Source organism: Oncorhynchus gorbuscha, linkage group LG14 (assembly GCF_021184085.1).
Source record: "Oncorhynchus gorbuscha isolate QuinsamMale2020 ecotype Even-year linkage group LG14, OgorEven_v1.0, whole genome shotgun sequence".
Classification (NCBI taxonomy): Eukaryota; Metazoa; Chordata; class Actinopteri; order Salmoniformes; family Salmonidae; genus Oncorhynchus; species Oncorhynchus gorbuscha.
This window is the reverse complement of record NC_060186.1, coordinates 65,216,070-65,231,252: the sequence shown is the minus strand read 5'-3', so window position 1 is coordinate 65,231,252 and position 15,183 is coordinate 65,216,070. Positions and strand designations below refer to the sequence as shown.

The window sequence follows — 15,183 nt, the reverse complement described above, 5'->3', positions numbered from 1 at the left end:
AGAAATCAGCCAAGACCTCCAAAAGTCTGGTTCATCCTTGGGAGAAATTTCCAACCCCCTGCCGGTACCACGTTCATCTGTACAAACAATAGTATGCAAGTATAAACACCAAAAGTATATCTATCCACGGTAAAACGAGTCCTATATCAACATAACCTGAAAGGCCACTCAGCAAGGAAGAAGCCACTGCTCCAAAACCGCCATAAAAATGCCAGACTACGGTTTGCAACTGCACATGGGGACAAAGATTGTACTTTTTGGAGAAATGTCCTCTGGTCTGATGAAACAAAAATAGAACTGTTTGGCCATAATGACCATCATTGTGTTTGGAGGTAAAAGGGGGAGGCTTGCAAGCCGAAGAACACCATCCCAACCGTGAAACACAGGGGTGGCAGTATCATATTGTGGGGGTGCTTTGCTGCAGGAGGGACTGGTGCACTTCACAAAATAGATGGCATCATGAGGGTGGAAAATGATGTTGATATATTGACGCAACATCTTAAGACATCAGTCAGGAAGTTAAAGCTTGGTCGCAAATGGGTCTTCCAAATGGACAATGACCTTTAAACATACTTCCAAAGTTGTGGCAAAACAGCTCAAGGACAACAAAGTGAAGGTATTGGAGTGGCCATCACAAAGCCCTGACCTCAATCCGACAGAGAATTTGTGGGCAGAACTGAAAAAGCGTGTGCAAGTAGGAGGCCTACAAACCTGACTCAGTTACACTCGCTCTGTCAGGAGGAATGGGCCAAAATTCACCCAACTTATTGTGGAAAGCTTGTGGAAGGCTACCTGAAACGTTTGACTCAAGTTAAGCAATTTAAAGGAAATGCTACCAAAAACGAATTGAGTGTATGTAAACTTCTGACCCACTGGGAATGTGATGAAAGAAATAAAAGCTGAAATAAATCATTCTCTCTACTATTATTCTGACATTTCACATTCTAAAAATAAAGTGGTGATCCTAACTGACCTAAGACAGGGAATTAATTTTTTACTTGGATTAAATGTCAGGCATTGTGAAAAACGGAGTTTAAATGTATTTGGCTAAGGTGTATGTAAACTTCCAACTTCAACTGTAGCTGGCAAAACAATCCAAGCTATTTTCACATGGCCTATGTGCCCATGAACCTGCTGGCAGTCTCTGAAGGGGGAGGTGCAACTCATTAGGAAGGTGTTAATGTTTTGTACATTCAGTGTATTTTTTAAATAAAAATATTGTAATTTTTTTTTCCAACTGCTTAAATAAAGGAAACACCAGCATTACCTTTCTTAATAGGGCGTTGGGCCACCACGAGCCACCAGAACAGCTTCAAAGCGCCTTGGCATAGATTCTACAAGTGTCTGGAACTCTATTGGAGGGATGCAACATCATTCTTCCATGAGAAATGTTGACGGTGGTGGAAAACACTGTCTCAGGCGCCGCTCCAAAATTTCTCATAAGTGTTCAATTGGGTTTGAGATCTGGTCACACACACACACACACACACACACACACACACACACACACACACACACACACACACACACACACACACACACACACACACACACACACACACACACACACACACACACACACACACACACACACACACACACACACACACACACACACACACACACACACACTTTAAACCCCCCATGCTCATTGGAGACCCCTCTTTCAAAGATCTCTTCTAGCCATGGTAGCCAAAATAATGGGCAACTGGGCATTTTTATACATGATGGGATGTTAATTGCTTAATTAACTCAGGAGGCTACACCTGTGTGGAGACACCTGCTTTCAATATACTTTGTATTCCTCATTTACTCAAGTGTTTCCTTTATTTTTGCAGTTACCTGTAGGTTATATAAAGACTTATAATTATGTCGGGGTTAACAAGGGAACCTGAGAACCACACATTTACACTCTGCAAGGGTCTTCATATGTAGGATTATGCTCTTGACAGGGTTAGAAATATGAAGTAACTCCTTTGGGTTCTAAATTGTAACTTTCATCAGACAGTAAAGAATAACTAATCATATGGATTCCTCTGTATGAAATTTGAAAATGAAATGTATTAAAATGTAAATGAGTTTATAACAATGGGCTTGTGTATCACATTATTTATCTGTATCAGACATGGCATGTGTGAATGACATTTTGAGTTGTTAACACAAAAGTGTCCTTGTCTTGGGAATGTGCTGGGTTCATTGTATTGGGGTCATGATGTGTTGTCTGACTGACTCTTGGAGAGGAAAAATTATCTGATTGTCCTCATGTGGGTTCTTTCGATTTTGTGTGTGTGTGTGTGTGTGTGTGTGTGTGTGTGTGTGTGTGTGTGTGTGTGTGTGTGTGTGTGTGTGTGTGTGTGTGTGTGTGTGTGTGTGTGTGTGTGTGTGTGTGTGTGTGTGTGTGTGTGTGTGTGTGTGTGTGTGTGTGTGTGTGTGTGTGTGTGTCCTGAGAACTTCCCCTCCATCCCATCAGTTTGTTTTATAGTTAATATAATGTAGGCCTACTATTCGGCCCTACCAAGCAAAAAGGCAGTAACTGCTCATAGCGTGGAATTGGGAAAAATGGCTTTTATTTACCTTGGTTTATTTATGTATTTATTTAACATTATTTAACTAGGCAAGTCAGTTAAGAACAAATTATTATTAACAATGACAGCCTACCAAAAGGCCTCCTGCGGGGACGGGGGCTGGGAATTAAAATAAATATATATATATAGGACAAAACACACATCATGACAAGAGAGACAACACAGCACTATATAAAGAGAGACCTAAGACAACAACATAGCAAGGCAGCAACACATGACTACACAGCATGGAAGCAACACAACATGACAACAACATGGTAGCAACACAACATGGTAGCAGCACAAAACATGGTACAAACATTATTGTTTCATGGTAACTTTATGCAGTTACTGCTAACACCCATTTTCTCCAAAACACAATACAACAGAGGCAGGATACTTGTCCACATGATTAAGCATGTATTTAATGTAGCAAAAATGACATTAACTAATTTATTACCAACTGAGCAGTTACTGCCTTTTTGCTTGGTAGGGCAGTATAGGGATTTTATGACTTTTGCATTATATGTTATGATTATGTTATAATTATGTTATGATAATAACATAATGGCATGACCAGGGAAAACGTGTAGCCTATAAATAGTGTTCATCAAGTAAAATAACTGCAGGTGTGGCAGGTGATTACAGAATAATTTGTACAGTTATGTGTTTACTTTGCAAGAGGAGCCTTGACAGCCAAAGGTTAGGTTTGGGACACAGTGGCTGAGAACTATTTATTATGTAATGTAACAGAAGACTAGGTCTCACGTCACGGATTCCCCATACATTTGAAATGCTTGTACTGTACAACTCACATGGTTTACTGTTCGACACAATGTGATCAACGTGCCACACTCTTGGCATACGGTCACGTTTCTTAGTTTAGTGCCAACTCATCGACCAATGAGAGGCCACAAAATCTAAGTAGTGGGCGGACAACATAGACAAAAGAATGTGACGTATACACAACTCTCCACGCTTGGAACACGACGAGACGCCCACAGACTTCCAAATATGGACATGTGAGGTATAAAACATTGGTATTAGAAGACTATCTTGTGTCCGCTCCTGCTTTTCACCGCGGGGAGAACATTGTTGGTCATTCTGAATATTGCACGGTCTTGTAACAGCGGGTTCTTGTGGCATTCCTCCCCTGCATGTGCGCTAGCTGACAGGGGTGTACCATAAATCTAGTCCCGTGTACAGCACCGTTTATATTTCTACTTGCGGACACTACACGGTCACACCAGACAGACAGGCTGTGGCCGCGGCGACTGGGAACGTTCGATCACAAGGTAGGGTCGGTTGGGCAAGGGCACGAAGTACATTTGTACTGTTTCAATCATGTCTAGGCATTGTTCTGTAATGTAATCGTTGCTAACTAATACGTTTGAGAAAACTGTAGCTTGCTACGTTATTTTCAGACTTACTAGGTGGTATAGTATTCCGTAATAACGAAGTAACGTTAGCTAGCTAGCTAATTTCAATAACTAAAAATCGTAGTAACGTTAACTAGCTAGCTAGCTGTTGTGCTAAAACTGCAGCTAGCTACTGAAATATGATCCTAGCAGCAAGGACAATAACAATATATGAAATATGATCCTAGCAGCAAGGACACAGAAACAGCTAGATTCTAGCAGAATAAGAGTAGAAAGAGTAGTCTACCCAGCCCATGTCCGACGTTTTCAGTGTCCTATATGGGTGGGAAGGAAATGCTATGATTGGCTGCAAGACTGGTAAATGTTTGCTAGCAAGTTGGCTACAACCGGCTAGATGTCCAAAAGTATTGCACCCCCTAGAACAGAACGAAGGAGTAGTAATAGGCATGAAGTAACCATGTCATAATGCTGACATTTATTTTGGTGCATCCCAGGTTTCCTATCCATCTACTAACTACACTGATGTGGGTGTAGTAGTCTGGGTGAGTGAAAAGACCATTGAAAAGAAACAGACAATATGAGTAGTACCAAAAGGAAAGCAGAAGGGCACTCTAGGAACATGGGCAAACTACGAGCCATGAAGTTTGGAAGCTCCAGAACAGACTCAGAGAGAGACTCTGGCTTCTCAGGTTTGTCTTTCACATGGTTCTTTCACTCTGATGTCTTCACTCCCACCCATATCATCTTCTTTCTATTACACTTCCATTTATTGATTCCCAACTGTCTTCCCCCACCATATCATTGAAGTTGTCTTTATTTTCTGGTCCCGAAAACACCAAATCAATCTTCTCCTTCCCCCTACAGATGCCAGCACCATAGACCCGACAGATTCTGAGGGCTCATCGCACTCGGTGTCCAAGAGAGAGGTTCAGCGCCCTGGATCAGTGTTGGGGGCACAGTCCTCACAGCTAGCTGTGGTGGGGGGGTCCTACTCCAACATGCCCCCCATGATCATCCAGCAGCCTCAGGTGGTCTTCCTACAACCTGTGGTCTCCCACTGCACCACCTCCAACCCCAAGGAGGCCTCCTCTAAACACCGGCGCCCAAAAAAGTTTCTTCCCATCCTCAGGTCCTACCCCAAGATTGCCCCTCACCCTGGGGACAGCTCCAGTTCCTCTGGGAGAGGAAGCTCTTGTTCTTCCTCGTCAGGGTCAGCGAGAAGCGGTTTGTCCTCCAGCCACCGGGAGCGCCATCACAGCCACAGAGACAAACAGCAGAAGCAGCAGTCTGGTAGTTCTAGCTCTGGTTCTTCTGGTTCAAGCACCCTCAGTTTCCCTCCTCCAACTATCTCTCTGTCCCCCTCTCCCCAGCGCAGGCTCGCCCTCACCCTCTCCCTCACAGACTCCAGTGCCTGTAGCAGCCCTGCTAGACCCTCCCCCGCCGTCAGTAGATCAGAGTACACCCCCGCCCCGTCCTTGACCGTAACTCCTTCTCACACCCTCAACTTTGGCCACCCTGAGAAACTCAAGTCCCAGCCTCTTTCCCTCCCAAATCACGCCACCACAACCGACAACGGCGATGGAGATGACCACGACATCAAGCGTAAGCGCTTCTGCAACACGTACAACATCCTGTCCAAGTCTGGCCTGCTGGACATCACCCTAAGAACCAAGGACCTGCTCCGTCAGAACCGCAGGACCCAGGGAGACCTGGACCAGCTCAAGGAGCACACCAACCTCTTCCTGCAGGCCCTGCAGACCGGAGACACCAGCATCTGGCGCAAGCTGCAAACCAGCCTCCAGGAAGAAGAGAAAGAGACCGAAGAGAAAGGGAAGGGCAGTGGGAAGCAGAGCATCTTAAAGGCAGATACAGATTAGACCTGGACTAAGTAAAAGCCGGGGTTCATCTGTTAGATTGGGACTGAGTTGAGGTGGGGGAGGCTGGGACTTGGGCTGACTGAGGAAGCTGGACCGACAGTAATGTGCCCACAATGATCACACAAACAGACAGCTACTCTGACCCTGTCTCCCTGCACTGCTGCCTGGTTCAGCTACCCTAAACAAGGCCAGGCAAACTCCCTCTACACACTAGCCTGCCTGCTTTACCCTAAATCAGGCCAGGCATATTCCTGGTAAACACTGTAGCCTGCCTGCCTTACCCCCCAAATCAGGCCAGGATGGATGGGAGGCTTCTGTATGATATGAAATTGCTCTATTCCCTATATAGTGCACTACCATGACTCTATATAGTGCACTACTTTGATCCTATGTATAGCGTATGGGGAATAGGATGGTGGACATTGCATCCTCTCTTTTCTGTTGTACCCAGCCTGGCTCGCCTTCTTCCTGTCAAACCACCTTCCTGCTTCTTAGAAGAAGTCTTGTTGTGCTCTGAGTATCTCTGAGATACGCCCTAAGGGACTTTTTTACTGGAAGCTGAAAGTGCCCACCACTTGACACTTATAGCCGTCATCGTGATGAGTAAAATAGGCCTATATTGAAGAAGGCTTGCATGGTATAGTTAGTAAGAGTGCTGGGTACCTGAATTAAACCCAACAAAACCACACATTATTCATGAAAATATATGGTGTTAATTTAGGCTCAAACAAATATGTTTAGTGATATGTTTTACAATAATATATGCCATTTAGCAGACGCTTTTATCCAAAGCGACTTACAGTCATGTGTGCATACATTCTACGTATGGGTGGTCCCGGGGATCAAACCCACTACCCTGGCGTTACAAGCACCATGCTCTACCAACTGAGCTACAGAAGGACCACAATACCCACTGGGCACACACTGGTTGAATCGAGGTTGTTTAAATTACGTGGAACCAATGTGGAGTAGACGTTGAATTGACGTCTGTGCCTAGTATGTAGCCACTTATACAGTAGGTTTCCACTGGAGCACGTGTGAGGGGAATGGAAAGCAAAGCAGCACAGAATTATTTTTTTCCCTCGTGAATTCATGGACTTAAGACAGTGATTTACATAGACTCCTTTAGGACTCTAGTGAGGATACTGTTCATCAAAGCATTTTTTTTATACATCAAAGACTAATGAAAGTCCCTCAAATGGAGGATGGGCTGAAATCTTTTTGTCATAAAATTTTTTTGTAAGAGAATTGTCAAGGCTTTATCCAAAAGCAGAATTTTATTTAAAACATTTTATTGTATTTGCATTCAAATAATTAGCAGGTAGTTCCAAAGGAATTTCTATGGAGCGTTGCTTCTTTTCTCCAAGGCAGAAATGAAGATTAATTTGAGAACATCGAGCCTGCATAGCTTGTTTTTTTTGCAAAAGGGATGTTTTTTTATTGATAGTTTCAATCGCTGTCCTTTTGGTCGATGTTCATTTAAGTATAAATGAAAGCGTGTTTACTGTGCTGAACCAAGCGCTTATAACATATACTTCTCTTCATAAAATTAATGCCTTGAAATAAATAAAAATGGTGTGGGAAGTTACTCCCAATTAAGACTAAGTTGGCACTACTTATCATAAGCTGAAGTTATTTTTTATCTGTTATTCTTTTGTGTTTTGTAATAGATACACCAACATACAGTATCTCTCCAATGTTTGGTCATTCATGGCCTTATTTAGACAATTGATTATGTGGTGTCAAGGACAAAAACAAATTAGTTCTCTATACGATGACAGACTCTCAGACATACCTTAGTGCCACATCTTGACATTTTGTCCTGCAAAGCATCTTTAATGGTTTGTGTGCCTCAGAGTTGTTACAAATACAACGAATGCGATATCATTTGCTCATTTGCTAGATGTTATCTTGTGTAAATACTAGTAATAGGCCTCAGGTCAGCCATTTTAAAATGTGAGCTTCCTGAATTTGTCATCTTTTAGAACTGAATAAGACATGTATTTGCTTGTTACCACAGTTTTGAATAGGTGAAAAGTGTAAATGTTTGCTAATGTTGATTGGATACATATTTTGAAACTTGACTCAAATTGGGAGTCTTGTATTTAAATGTTGGCAGCTTTTTTTGTATAATTTTACTCTGCCTTCTTATCGCAAAGACATCAATTAATTGTGATTGTATTTCTCAATGTTTCAGTAGCACATTGGTAATAGCTTGTGATTGATGACAAATGGTCCATAGCCCTAACAGATAATCATGTACCAATGTTTTTCTATTACTATAAATTATACAATACCATAAATTATACAATAACTATAAATTATACAATACCAGTCAAAAGTTTGGACACACCTACTCATTCAATGGTTTTTCTTTATTTGACTATTTTCTACATTGTGGAATAATAGTGAAGATATTACAACTATGAAATAACACATTCAATCATGTAGTAACCAAAAAAGTGTTTGAGATTTGTTAAAGTAGCCACCCTTTGCCTTGATAACAGCTTTGCACAGTCTTGGCATTCTCTCAAGCAGCTTCATGCGGTAGTCACCTGGAATGAATTTCAATGAACAGGTGTGCCTTGTTAAAAGTTCATTTGTGGAATTTCTTTCCTTCTTAATGTGTTTGAGCCAATCAGTTCGTTTTGTGACATGGTATGGGTGGTATACAGAAGATATTTGGTAAAAGACCAAGTCCATATTATGGTAAGCAAAGAGAGCTCATTAGAGTTACCAATCTCAGAAATTGCAGCCTAAATAAATGCTTCACAGAGTTCAAGTAACAGACACATCTCAACATCAACTGTTCAGAGGAGACTGCGTGACTCAGGACTTCATGGTCGAATTGCTGCAAAGAAACCACTACTAAAGGACACCAATAATAATAAGAGATTTGCTTGGGCCAAGAAACACGAGCAATGGTCATTAGACCGGTACAAATCTGTCCTTTGGTCGGATGAGTCCAAATTTGAGATTTTTGTTTCCTACCGCCGTGCCTTTGTAATACCCAGATAGGTGACCAGATTATTTCTGCATGTGTGGTTTCCACCGTGAAGCATGGAGGAGGAGGTGTGGGAGTGCTTTGCTGGTGACACTTGATTTATTTAGAATTCAAGGCACACTCAACCAGCATGGCTACCACAGAATGTTGCAACGATATGCCATCCCATCTGGTTTGAGCTTAGTGGGATTTGATTTTCAACAGGACAATGACTCAACACACCTCCAGGCTGTGTAAGGGCTATTTGACGAAGAAAGAGAGTTATGGAGTGCTGCATCAGATGACCTGGCCTCCACAATCACCCAACCTAAACCCAATTGAGATGGTTTGGGATGAGTTGAACCGCAGTGAAGGAAAAGCAGCAAACAAGTGCTCAGCATATGTGGGAACTCCTTCAAGACTGTTGGAAAAGCATTCCTCATGAAGCTGGTTGAGAGAATGCCAAGAGTGCAAAGCTGTCATCAAGGCAACGGTTGGCTACTTTGAAGAATCTAAAATATATTTTGATTTGTTTAACACTTTTTTGGTTACTACATGATTCAATATGTGTTCTTTCAGAGTTTTGATGTCTTCACTATTATTCTACAATGTAGAAAATAGTCAAGTTAAAGAAAAACCCTTGAATGAGTAGGTGTGTCCAAACTTTTGACTGGTACTGTACATTTTCTAAAAGGATGGACCTTGAAAACACTCTTTTTGCAGCTAAGCAAATCAGAGCATCCTTCAATTTGAATGATGATCAGTAAATGCATTATCTGTGTTTGTGTTGCTGAAGATAACATTTTTGTACTTTTTTTAAGATGCATTGCTTGCTTAATAAACTTTATTTCAAGGAACATGATCTCTGTCTGGTGATGATTAATCATGATAATATCTGAGTCAATACAGCTAATTGAGTAGAGAAAATGGATGAGATCCCAAGTGAACAGACAACTGACAGTAAAATAAAAACACACTAATAGTCCAGAGATGGGATGTGAATGTTCTTCCTCTCACTTCAAAGCAGGAGCGTAGGCAAGCATGTTGACAAGAGGTAAGAGTCCACATTTACATGTACATAAGAAAGCTATACTACTTTGTGGTAAGCGCAGCAATGCACACCCAGCAGTATAGGGTATTGTGTGAAGATTTATGAGGAAAAAAATGTATGAAATACATTTTAGAATAAAGCTGTAATGTTACAAAATGTGGAAAAAGTCAAGGGGTCTGAATACTTTCCGAATGCACTGTAATGTATGATAATTAATGGCATTCTCACAAACAATAGCAACATTGTTTCAATAATATATAGAACTTTCCTTGCAGCTCTGGTATATAAAGCTTTTTTGAGGCCTTGCTCACAATTCATTCTGTGGCAGGACAATGACCAAACGATAAACTGTATGTGAGGCTCTTGATCATATCTTTGATCATGACACTGGTGAGGAGGAGAGAGGTCAGTGAAGATGCATTAGAGTGAAGACAAGTGAAGATGCATTAGAGGAGGAAGTGTCAGAAGTTGAAGACAACACAGAATATGATTCAGACCAAGAGACAACTGATGTGAAACAATCCAGTGATGATGAGGAGATTCCAGTGAGAGACAACTGAGGATGTGAAACAATCCAGTTGATGAGGAAGAGGGCCCTGCTGAGGATGTTGTTACATTCCATTCCTGAGGAGTGATGAGGAAGAGGGCCCTGCTGAGGATGTTGTTACATTCCAGTGAGGTTGCTGTTACATTCCAGTGATGAGGAAGAGGGCCCTGCTGAGGATGTTGTTACATTCCAGTGATGAGGAAGAGGGCCCTGCTGAGGATGTTGTTACATTCCAGTGATGAGGAAGAGGGTCCCGCTGAGGTTGCTGTTACATTCCAGTGATGAGGAAGAGGGCCCTGCTGAGGTTGTTGTTACATTCCAGTGATGAGGAAGAGGGCCCTGCTGAGGATGTTGTTACATTCCAGTGATGAGGAAGAGGGCCCTGCTGAGGTTGTTGTTACATTCCAGTGATGAGGAAGAGGGCCCTGCTGAGGTTGTTGTTACATTCCAGTGATGAGGAAGAGGGCCCTGCTGAGGTTGTTGTTACATTCCAGTGATGAGGAAGAGGGCCCTGCTGAGGATGTTGTTACATTCCAGTGATGAGGAAGAGGGCCCTGCTGAGGTTGTTGTTACATTCCAGTGATGAGGAAGAGGGCCCTGCTGAGGATGTTGTTACATTCCAGTGATGAGGAAGAGGGCCCTGCTGAGGATGTTGTTACATTCCAGTGATGAGGAAGAGGGCCCTGCTGAGGATGTTGTTACATTCCAGTGATGAGGAAGAGGGCCCTGCTGAGGATGTTGTTACATTCCAGTGATGAGGAAGAGGGCCCTGCTGAGGTTGTTGTTACATTCCAGTGATGTTGTTACATTCCAGTGATGAGGAAGAGGGCCCTGCTGAGGATGTTGTTACATTCCAGTGATGAGGAAGAGGGCCCTGCTGAGGATGTTGTTACATTCCAGTGATGAGGAAGAGGGCCCTGAGGATGTTGTTACATTCCAGTGATGAGGATGTTGTTACATTCCAGTGATGAGGAAGAGGGCCCTGCTGAGGATGTTGTTACATTCCAGTGATGAGGAAGAGGGCCCTGCTGAGGTTGTTGTTACATTCCAGTGATGAGGAAGAGGGCCCTGCTGAGGATGTTGTTACATTCCAGTGATGAGGAAGAGGGCCCTGCTGAGGTTGTTGTTACATTCCAGTGATTAGGAAGAGGGCCCTGCTGAGGATGTTGTTACATTCCGGTCAAATAATGGGAATTTGACCTGGTCTTCATCCACACCTGAGAGGAGAGGTCAGCTGCCGGCTGAAAACATCAGAATGACCCCAGGGCCAACGAAATACGCCATATCCCGGGTTGGTGACATAATCCTGCTTCGAACTGTTCCTGACAGAGTCAATCGAAACTATAGTGATAAACATGACCAACTTGGAGGGGAGACGCATTTACGAAGACAACTGGAAAGAGGTAGACCGGACAGATGTCCAAGCATACGCGGATCTCTTGATTTTGACTGGTGTGTACAGATCCAGAAACTAAACTACCACCAGTTTATGGGATGCAGAGTCTGGTCGGGCAATTTTTGTGCAACTGTAAGAGATGCAACTGGCTGCAGGGAAGTCAGGCGCAGGAGGGCAGACATGGATCACAACCGGAGCGGTTTATTTAGGCAAAACAAACTGCACCCAGAAACAGCAAAATACGGGTTGAAATAACCCGTCGCAAACCAGTTAGACATGCACAAACACTTTACAACAAACAAACCACACACAGACATGGGGGGAACAGAGGGTATTATACACGTCACGTAATGAGGGAATGTAAACCAGGTGTGTGGGAAAACAAGACCAAACAAATGGAAAATGACAGGTGGATCGGCGATGGCTAGAAGACCGGTGACGGCGACCGCCGAACGCCACCCAAACAAGGAGAGGAACCGACTTCGGCGGAAGTCAAGATAGCCACTATGTCACTCCAGACATTTCACGTGTTGTCACAGGTGATTCGCTTCGACTACTGTGATACAAGACCAGGCCGCCCTCAACAAGACAAGCTGGCAGCGATCAGAGAGGTTTGGCACAAGTTAATGAGGCCTACAGGCCATAAATAGCAAATAGAGGTTCACAACGTGTAATGTTCACAAGAACTTAAGTTGATAAAAAGATCTAACAACATTAGGTGAAAATATATGTATTATTATGGATTTATAATCAGCTATAATGGGGCGTTCATTTTGGACTGGGAACACAGAATGAATTAACATGAAACCAAAATAACAGAAGGGTTCATGTTGTTTAGTAGGCCTGCTTTGTCTGTCCTTAATTATTACATTGCTGACGACCTCTGTCGTTATGTCTTGATCTAAGTCCATACTTCTTGCTATTATTATTTCTTATTGCTCACGCATGTATACCGAGTGACAGTTCATTAGAAAATAAATTTACAAATGTAGATTGTTTATTTTGATTGTGCGAATGTTGTGGCATAAGTGTCGGCAAGATAAATTTTGCTCCTCTCGAAAATGAAACAATATATGGGGCAAGCGAATTATCCTACCTTCATCTAAATCTGTGTCTGGAATGAATGCAGGCAGTATTACCCAAACATGAATTAGGCTTTGTATTAGCCTATTTCGTTGATAATTTAATAGGACTAAGTAAGTAGATCATGTGCATTTTCATCAGTTAGGGTCGTTTAACAATATGTGTGAATGAGTGAAGGAACATAAAGATGTGCTCTGAGATACACTCTGAGTGATAGAGCACCTTAGGTTTTGTCTTTACCCCCATTTAAAGCACACCTCCAGGTTTTCCGATTACGAGTATCAAGTATGATAAAACTAATATGAGTACCACGAGATCGGTACACCCCTGTTTTGTAGTATCTTCCCTCTCGAGTAATGGTTGCTATGGGTAAACTACCCAGTTACAACATTCGTGCCTACTTTGCTGCAGTGTTTCCAGAAATGTGGTCATGTAGTATCAGGGTGTAGGAAGGAGCAGCCTAGATGTACCAGGTGTGTGGGGTTTCCATCTAGTGGGGACATGCCTGGAGGACTAGCTCAGTCAGTGTAGTAACTGTGGAGGAAATCATAAAGTGAGGTCGTCAGAGTTCCCGATAAAAGTGCCACAGGTGCATCTAGCTAAAGTCAGAATAGGACAGAGTGTTACTTATGCAGAGGCAGTGAGAAGTGTTGAGGGTGGAGTGGAAGGGAATGCTCCCTCTGTTGCTGTTACAAAAGGACCAACAGTGAATGTTACCATTACAACGTGGGGACCCCATGAACTGTGCTTTGACAAATCCAGGTTTCTGGCCTTCGTTGTAAATTGGGCTGCGAAAAAATGTACATTGCTTTAGAAGCAGCTGAACGAGACCCATCTGTGGAAGATTTACAGAAATGTTGGCAGAAGAAGTGCTGCCCTCCCAGGCCCAGGTCCTTGGGCTGAGGAGGGATACATTTATCTGATCTCTGTAATTGATCTGATTTTTGGTTAGTGGGATAGGAGTGGGTATTGTGGTCCAAAAAATATTAAAGAGTTTTAAAAACAATTATTATAAATGCAACAGTTGGACAATGGATGAAGATACTCCAAACTTTTAGAATTAACATAAAGGGGAGGGGCATGGCTGCAACCACCAAACACTTACTCTGTCTACCCTACCTGCACTCACCTGTGCTGTCTAGACTGCCTCATTAATTACTGTTGTTGTCACGTTGCCTTGTATAATTCAACAAGTGTGTCAATAGCTGGATTAAAAATCAACTGGCTTGGCCCTAGATTACATCTGTCTAAACATACGTTTGCGAGATCAGACATAATATCATATCACTATAATCCAAGTATTCATTTTTGGATGTTGCTTTCATTTCAGCTCGTCTAATTTGTAAACATTTTAACTGTATTAAATTATAACTTTTTTCAGTTTCACAAAACACCCATCAAAAGAAAGTTATCTTTCTTCCCTTTGTTGTGACGTAAGTGTCGAGACGGTGCGTTAAATCCCAGACGAAGCTTCAGTGTTCTTATAGATCAGAGATGGGAACGTTGATGGGGGTGGGGGCCACAAAAATCGGAACTCATCCTGAGTGGCTGCAGTTGCTTGCGGGTCTGCGTACCCACATCCATACCCGATATGATATCTAAGTGAGACTGACTAACAAAATCAATGGGGGCCACCAGCCTGTAATTCTACCATGATAACAAGTTTACAATAGCTGGCTGCTAAACTAATTTAACAATCTAAAATAATGTTTGCTGATATGGGCTAATTGACTGACTATCAGTGACTGACATAACAAGAGAAAAACTGCTGATGCACAACCAAATTTTGAAATGGCACCTTGTGTATTCTACTATTCTATCTCACAACAGTAAGTTGAGACCCCGACTGAGTCCCCTCCAAATGTATTTTTATTTTATCCGAGGGCCTTCAAGCAGGCCGATAGCTGCCTATCCCTATTATAGATTCAAGTATCCCACTGAGCTCATTTAAGCCATTACCGGGGTGTGTTTGACAGGTCATTACACATTTTTCTGTGTAATGTTAACGGGAAAACGGAACAGACACTAGCAAGAGTATGAAAGAGTCCCATGAGTAAAATGAAAGCAATCAATCCATTGAGATTTTGCAACCCTCAAACACAGGAAATAGATGGCTGAAAAAGACTCAGGTGGGCAGGGCAGGAGTCCAAATCACACATTTTCTGAGAGACATATTTTGTCTGTCCAGGTGTCAGTGGAGACACACTTTGTTCTCCAGAGTGGGAGATGACATCAGTCTGCCATGTACCAATGTGGTTTATCCAGACCGCTCCTCAACTACATGGATCTATAAAAACTTACTT

At 42.6% G+C, this 15,183-nt stretch overlaps 1 protein-coding gene across 1 annotated transcript; it reads left to right on the top strand.

The window, feature by feature from the left end:
- Positions 1 to 3,536: 3,536 nt before the first annotated feature.
- On the top strand, positions 3,537 to 8,269 carry LOC123995698 (CLOCK-interacting pacemaker-like). The gene is made up of 3 exons (XM_046299366.1): positions 3,537 to 3,859; positions 4,438 to 4,632; positions 4,808 to 8,269. Exons 2-3 carry the CDS (start codon positions 4,521 to 4,523, stop codon positions 5,818 to 5,820), a joined length of 1,125 nt encoding a protein of 374 aa, XP_046155322.1. The 5' UTR covers positions 3,537 to 3,859; positions 4,438 to 4,520; the 3' UTR covers positions 5,821 to 8,269.
- Positions 8,270 to 15,183: the final 6,914 nt, after the last annotated feature.

Excerpts from the sequence above, each read along its gene's own strand:
- LOC123995698 (XM_046299366.1), top strand. The coding sequence starts at position 4,521 with ATGAGTAGTACCAAAAGGAAAGCAGAAGGGCACTCTAGGAACATGGGC. Across the intron at positions 4,633-4,807 it reads GAGAGACTCTGGCTTCTCAG|ATGCCAGCACCATAGACCCG; the intron begins GTTTGTCTTTCA and ends TTCCCCCTACAG.